Source organism: Mixophyes fleayi, chromosome 12 (genome assembly GCF_038048845.1).
Source record: "Mixophyes fleayi isolate aMixFle1 chromosome 12, aMixFle1.hap1, whole genome shotgun sequence".
Lineage (NCBI taxonomy): Eukaryota > Metazoa > Chordata > Amphibia > Anura > Limnodynastidae > Mixophyes > Mixophyes fleayi.
Window position 1 is genome coordinate 152,399 of NC_134413.1, and position 7,602 is coordinate 160,000.

Genomic DNA, 7,602 nt, shown 5'->3' on the forward strand with positions numbered 1-7,602 from the left:
TGATAATCCCTCCTACACTTACTTCAGGGTCCCAGGCTGTAGATGCCCAGATCTGACAGTAATGAACAGTGTGAATATACACCGATCAGCACATTACAACCACTGACAAGTGAAGTGAAATGAATAATATTATCTGGTTGCACCAGAAAATGTGTGGGATATATTATGCAGCAAGTGAACAGTCAGTTCTTGAAGTTGATGTGTTGGAAGCAGGAAAAATGGGCAAAGTAAGGATCTGAGAGACTTTGACAAGGGCCACATTGTGTTGGCTAGAGGACTGGGTCAGAGTATCTCCAAAACGGCCGGTCTTGTGGGGTGTTCCTGGTGTGCAGTGGTTAGTACCTACCAAAAGTGGTCCAAGGAAGGACAAGCGGTGAACTGGGGACAGGGTCATGGGCGCCCAAGGCTCATTGATGTGTGTGGGAAGGAAGGCGCCCGTCTGGTCCAGTCCCACAGAGGAGCTACTGTAGCACAAAATGCTGAAAAACTTCATGCTGGCTGTGATAGAAAGGTGTCAGACAACATACTATCTCCATTAATTATGCACTTCTGATGGAAAACCTCCACGGTTCTCTTCCGAAATATACCAAATTATAACATTTCCCAGTACTTCCAGTTTTGTTTTTCAGTCCTGGAGACACAGTTCAAAGTGCTCTCCAGATGGTACAGATGTCCTCCTCCGTCGTCTGAAATGCATCCTGGGGTCTCGGGTAAGTGCTGGATGTGTGGGTCAGAGTTTGGGTCATTTTTCCACGTTTGGTGGAATTGCTCAGACTCTCCCCTTTTTGACTCAAAGTTAAAAAAGTGTCTGAAAAAATTCTGACATGTTTAGTTCCATCTGGTCCGACTTTCTGGTTTCTTACCCACACTGGTATTCCAATATTTAAATACAATTAATAACTTCTCAGACATCTTAATAATGCAGCTAAAGCTGTGATCCCTGTCCTCCTTCCCTTAAGGAATGGATAGCAAGAATTGATTGTTATATGGCGATGGATGATCTCTCCTTATCCAGTACGGACTGTTATACAGATTATGTTTCCACCTGGGCTAGCTGGTTGGAATTCAAGGAATCCCAGCTGTCGTTCAATGTGTGAGGAGTGAGTCCAGAATAGGAGTGGGATTTTGTAGGGACTCTGGACACTTCTGGGTTGGATTACTGGTTTTTGATATAAGCCAGTGCTAGTTGTACTTCTATTTTGCTCCTACTCCAGTTTTGTTGATCAGCTGAGGCGCTATTCTGAGGCTCTATCCTCTCCCTCCCCCCCCCAAAATATGTTTGAACTTTAGAACTGCTACTAAGGACTACACTGTATAGCAATCCTGTGTTTAGTTTGACAGCTCTAATGATGAAAATACGATGCCTCTATGCTGTGTTTGTTTATCTTTTCTTCAATAAAAAGAGATTACACACACACAAAAAAAAGGTACATAAATGGAAGTTGCTCAGTCCATTTATAGGTTCACAGCAGGTGCTTTAAAGAGTGGGGTTATCCCCCAGCACATTGCTATGAACTAGGTTTACCTATAAATTGATTGAGCAACTTCCATTTCTATATTGTTGCTTGCGAGGCATGTTCTGGTATCGTTAGCTGCTGAGGAGTGTTGATCCTCTATGGCCATTTGAAGGCTCCTGAGGTACCAGTATATACGGACTCTCATTGTTTAGAGTTAAGAGCACTGTATTAGCACAAGCGCTGTGAAGTGGCAGTGGCTTACAATGCATTTGCAAATGTGTGTAACTGAGAATTCTGCATTTTTATGTACAAGTAGAATATCAGCTTTTTCATAGCAGTGTGTTAGGGTTTTTTCTCTATTTTCTCCTTTGATAGAAAGGTGTCAGAACACACAGTGCATCGCATTTTGCTGCGTAGCTGCAGACCGGTCAGAGTGCCCATACTGACCCATATCCACTGCCAAAACACCTAAAATAGGTATATGAGCGCCAGAACGGGGCCATGGAGCAATGGAAGAAGGTGGCCTGGCCTGATGAATCACGTTTTCTTTTACATCCTATGGAAGGCCGGTTGTGTGCGCATCGTTTACCTTGGGAGACATAGCACCAGGATGCAATATGAGAAGAAGGCAGCCGGCGGAGGCAGTGTGATGCTCTGGGCAATGTTCTACTGGGAATCCATGGGTCCTGGCATTCATGTGGATGTTACTTTGACACGTACCAGCTATCTAAACATTGCTGCAGACCAAGTACACCCTTCATGGCAGCGGTATTACCTGATGGCAGTGGCCTCTTTCAGCAGGATAATGCACCCTGTCACACTGCAAAAAATTGTCCAGGAATGGTTTGAGGAACATGACCAAGAGTTTGGTGCTGACTTGGCCTCCAAATTCTCCAGATCTCAATCCAATCGAGCATCTGTGGAATGTGCTGGAAAAAACAAGTCTGAGCCATGGAGGCCTCACCTGGCAACTTACAGGACATAAATAGCCTCCCATCAGATGTAGTTAAGGCTACTACAGTAGAGCAGTTTAAACATGCTTGGGATAGACATAAGGATATCCTTATAAAGAATAAGAGATCAAATAAGGTTTAAGGTTATTATAGGTTAATAAAACAATGGGCAGACTAGATGGGCCAAGCGGTTCTTATCTGCCCTCAAATTCTATGTTTCTAAAGGATCTGCTGCTAATGTCTTGGTGGCGGATACCACAAGACACCTTCAGGTCTTGTGGAGTCCATGCCTCAATGGGTCAGAGCTGTTTTGGATGGCACGATGGAGGCTTACACATTAGGCAGGTTGTTTTAATGTTGTGGCTGATCAGTGTATAAAGCGATTATATTAACAGTCTCCTTCTCTACATTTATCCCTTATGTAAAAATGGTTAAATGCTGGAAAATGAGACAAGAGCCCGTGTGATAGAGATACATGACGCTGGTAACTGAGGATACGCCTTCTGTACCCAAGTAGGGGGGTGACCTCCCAGACCTAGAGAGAGCATCCAATTCTCCTGGAGTGCACTTACCAGCCACATGGTGGGTGAGACGTGACACCGCTTCAATCACCAAGACCCACCCACATCAGGGCAGTATGAAGTATGAAATCTGATGCCAAAGACAAGGTTAGAGTTGCCCATAACAACCTTTGAACCATTTCCTGTCATTTTCTAAGCTGCTCTATAGGATGAGAGCTAGAATCTGGTTGCCATGGGTTACAGCACTTTCCCCCATGTGAACCAGGTTCATAAATGTCTCCTAAGGCTATCCGGTCTCCAGGAAAATGGCGGCCATAACTTCCGGTGGCAACGGCGCATCACGTGACCCGCGTCAGCCAGTCAGCGGCGTCCAGCTCAGAGCAGGGCCGGAAGTGATAGTCTGTCTCCGTCTGTCCCTATGGCTCAGCTGCTGCTGCCGCTCCTGCTGCTGTTCTGCGGCTCCGTGCGGCCAATCTCCTTCCAGCTGCCGCCCAATGGCCGCAAGTGTCTGCGGGAGGAGATCCACAAAGATGTACTGGTCACCGGCGAGTATGAGGTGTCTGAGCCGCACGGCCAAGGCCAGGTCCGCCTGAAGGTGAGAGGACCTGGGAGGGAGACCCAAGGGGTGTGGGAGGGAGACCCAAGGGGTGTGGGAGGGAGACCCAAGGGGTAGGGGGAGCAGGACCTGGGAGGGAGACCCAAGGGGTGTGGGAGGGAGAACCAAGGGGTGTGGGAGGGAGACCCAAGGGGTGTGGGAGGGAGACCCAAGGGGTGTGGGAGAGCAGGACCTGGGAGGGAGACCCAAGGGGTGTGGGAGGGAGACCCAAGGGGTGTGGGAGAGCAGGACCTGGGAGGGAGACCCAAGGGGTGTGGGAGGGAGACCCAAGGGGTGTGGGAGGGAGACCCAAGGGGTAGGGGGAGCAGGACCTGGGAGGGAGACCCAAGGGGTAGGGGGAGCAGGACCTGGGAGGGAGACCCAAGGGGTGTGGGAGGGAGACCCAAGGGGTGTGGGAGGGAGAACCCGGGGTGTGGGAGGGAGACCCAAGGGGTAGGGGGAGCAGGACCTGGGAGGGAGACCCAAGGGGTAGGGGGAGCAGGACCTGGGAGGGAGACCCAAGGGGTGTGGGAGGGAGAACCCGGGGTGTGGGAGGGAGACCCAAGGGGGAGGGAGAACCCGGGGTGTGGGAGGGAGACCCAAGGGGTAGGGGGAGCAGGACCTGGGAGGGAGACCCAAGGGGTAGGGGGAGCAGGACCTGGGAGGGAGACCCAAGGGGTAGGGGGAGCAGGACCTGGGAGGGAGACCCAAGGGGTAGGGGGAGCAGGACCTGGGACGGAGACCCAAGGGGTAGGGGGAGCAGGACCTGGCAGGGAGACCACAGGGTGTGTGGGGCAGGGCCTCTTACTGGATGGGTACTCTGAGGTGTGGGGATTGAAGGGCACGAGTCCTAACTCCATGGGATAGGGGGTCTGCAGTGGTGATACAGTGCATGTTCCTAGCCTGTGTCAGTAACTGGTCCTCATGTAACTTGTGTCCTTGTCACTCTGCTAATGGTGTGTTGTGTTTTGTTCCTGTGTGGGCAACTTATGTCTCTTCGGTCGGCTGGTGTGAGACTGGGAAGTGGCCGGGTCATGTCCAACAATGAAGGATGGGATGAGAGACCCGAGGGAAGGGGACATATTTCTTCTAGGGATGTGGGAAGAGAGCAGGTGACAAGGAGCTGAGAGTCCACTAATCAGTTCTACTGAGCGCCTCTGTCATACGTGACAGCCTATGGTTAAGCAGTTAGCGTGAGCCCTTTCTTCCTGGGAACGCTGTCACTCAGTACAACATGTTCTTATTGGTACAGCTGTCCCTGTGGTGGGAATTCCCAAGTGCCGCACGTGGTATTCTGATCAGCAGCAATAATCACGATTATAGATTTGGGATATATATTGTGATCACAAGTACTTTGCATCATCACCAATGTTTATTTATATAGTGGCTGCAAATTCTGTAGCTCTTTACAATCAAACACAGTAATAAAACAATACTGGGTAACACAGACAGAGAGCTCTACGCACAAGCTTACAAAGTACTTGCTGGAAAATACCTATTTTGCACACACCAAAGCCTCTGTGTTTGTATGGAGGGTCTCTAGTCATAAACCCGTCCCCTGCCATCACTGTTGGGTTGAGCAGTATTACAAGTCAGACAAGGTGTTCCCTGATATGCTTTAGTCTCCCAGAGAAGGTGTTGGCTCTGTGGAGTGCACTGACCTGTCTGTACACTTACTTTGTAGATCACAGACTCCGCCAACCACATCCTCTACTCCAAGGAAGATGCGTCTAAGGGGAAATTTGCTTTCACCACGGAGGAGTACGACATGTTTGAAGTTTGTTTTGAAAGCAAGCACCCTGCAGGTTGGTGTATGCAGGTTACCTGCATATTGGGTAACTAATGGATGGTGGGTGCTCTTACAGCCCATCTCGGTGCACGTTTCTGACCCATTCTGTGTTCCCAGGTGCTGGCCGTGTGCCGGACCAGATGGTTGTGTTAAACATGAAACACGGGGTGGAGGCTAAGAACTACGAGGAGGTGAGAGGTCATTGTGTAATAATATTATGTTCTGCCTCTGGGGAAAACTATGTTAGGCCTTTATTGTTATTACAGCTCACAAATCTAATGTATGATGTAAAACCTTCATAGAAGACGTGATATTTTCCAATGGCCACTTCAGTCATTTAGGATTTTTACAAGTGTGATTTTTTTTTCATGGTCCAATATATGACAAATAAGGTTATCCAATAATGATTCCTGTTTGTCTTTCTGCTTACAATGCAGATGTGATGAGGGGGTGGTTGTGGTCCTCAGAGGGGTGCGGTATATTATTAGGCTGTTTGCTGTCTCCTGATAGATTGCTAAGGTTGAGAAGTTGAAACCACTTGAGGTGGAACTGCGGCGTCTCGAAGATCTGTCTGAATCCATTGTCAATGACTTTGCTTACATGAAGAAGAGGGAGGAGGAAATGAGAGATACCAACGGTGAGGTCCCTTCCTACGCATGTTCCCTCTCTCCTCCCAGTGTATGTACTTGGGGTGTCTGACACCTTGTCTCTTTCAGAGTCCACCAATGTGCGTGTGCTGTACTTCAGTATCTTCTCTATGTGCTGTCTGATGGGACTGGCCACGTGGCAAGTTTTCTATCTCCGACGCTTCTTCAAGGCAAAGAAGCTGATCGAATGAACTGATACCACAGTCCTTCTTGCAGCTCCCGTCCCTCCTTCCCGTGGGTGTCAATATTTTGGGATACCTTTGCAGAACGGTCTACCATCCTCCTTGCAGCATTTACTGGATTTGTAGTGAATATCTTCTATATAAATACCCCAGTGACAAATTTCTTTTGTCCTTATACCCGTTCGGATGCCCTACAGCTCTTAGGAAGGGTTGTGTTATGGGCAAGGTCCCCTGATCAGATCTGGCCGTTAAATGTGACATTGCTGACGGTGCCTCCACCCCACCCCCTCCACGGTGTGCGATGCTCTGCAGATCCTCTGCTCGTTCTGCTGTCAATTTTGGATACATATTTTTCACATTAAAGAAGAGATGTGGGTGAAAAGTTCCCTGGCGGCCTCCAGCCTGTGGTGTTACTGGGGACTGGTGCACGGATGGTGGTCATGTATGAGAGCGGATATACCAGGTGTCTTGTGTTTTCTGGAGGATGGTCTATAGTACATTGCTGGGAGTCCATGAGCAAAGTAGTAGAATCACTTCTAGAACTCGTGTTATTGCCACATAAGCACAGTTTTAGGATTACATTTGGGGTTATGTTGAAGGCGCTTGGTACCCTGCTTATTCATTTCTATATCAGTATCTTGTGCATATAGGGAATCTATTGGTATATTCCCTTCTGCTTGTGAATCATGTGAGAAGCTGCAGCAACTGTTCTGTGGACTCCAATCTAGAGTAGATATTGATAGATTTACTTTATCATAATGTGCGTGGATTAAATTTTATATATAATATATGCAAAATCCATGTCAAAATACAGCCTGGACTCAGTATAATCAAATCTTCAACATTACAGCCTCTAAAAGATTTATCAAGGGCCATAATAAAGTCTGATATGTGGAAAACACACAAACATCTCTACACTGTTATCACACACTGATGGGAACTGACTGAGGAGGGGGCATTATGTTGGGAAAGGAAGAGTGTGAGGCGAGAACTGTGTACTGGACTAATGATGGAAAGATATCTGTAGGGAAAGATTACAGCTGTCAGAGTAGAGGGGACAACGTAGAACTGATTTGTGAGAGCGCTAGAGAACAGAACTAGGGACTGCTGTAGTGTAATATATTCCACAATCAATTTGTATTCAAAACAAAAAAAACATATTTAATAAAAAAAAATAGAGCCAAAATCCTGAGCCAGTGAGGATTCGACGGCCCCGTTCTGTGAGCGTGTGTGGTCTGAGCTGCTCCCTCACAATAACAGCACTTACAGATGACTGGGGACGTCCTATGTCTGTGCCACAGTGATGTCTGACTATGGAGATTACCTGGCTGGACTATGCACCTGTCAGCAGTGGGTGTAATGGCCAAACATACTGATTAGAGAGGGGGGGGCACATACTTTTAGCCTTCAAGTGTGTATAGGTAGCCATTTGCCAATTGAAGATATGTAAATCTTGAA

The 7,602-nt window shown here is 47.9% G+C and overlaps 1 protein-coding gene across 1 annotated transcript; it reads left to right on the forward strand.

Annotated features, from left to right (window-relative positions):
- Positions 1-3,311: 3,311 nt before the first annotated feature.
- TMED10 (transmembrane p24 trafficking protein 10) lies at positions 3,312-6,529 on the forward strand. The gene is made up of 5 exons (XM_075193387.1): positions 3,312-3,526; positions 5,211-5,331; positions 5,433-5,506; positions 5,826-5,952; positions 6,032-6,529. The coding sequence occupies exons 1-5, from the start codon at positions 3,350-3,352 to the stop codon at positions 6,151-6,153; spliced, it is 621 nt and encodes a 206-aa protein (XP_075049488.1). The 5' UTR covers positions 3,312-3,349; the 3' UTR covers positions 6,154-6,529.
- Positions 6,530-7,602: the final 1,073 nt, after the last annotated feature.

Excerpts from the sequence above, each read along its gene's own strand:
- TMED10 (XM_075193387.1), top strand. The coding sequence starts at position 3,350 with ATGGCTCAGCTGCTGCTGCCGCTCCTGCTGCTGTTCTGCGGCTCCGTG. Across the intron at positions 3,527-5,210 it reads AAGGCCAGGTCCGCCTGAAG|ATCACAGACTCCGCCAACCA; the intron begins GTGAGAGGACCT and ends CTTACTTTGTAG. Across the intron at positions 5,953-6,031 it reads GGAAATGAGAGATACCAACG|AGTCCACCAATGTGCGTGTG; the intron begins GTGAGGTCCCTT and ends TGTCTCTTTCAG.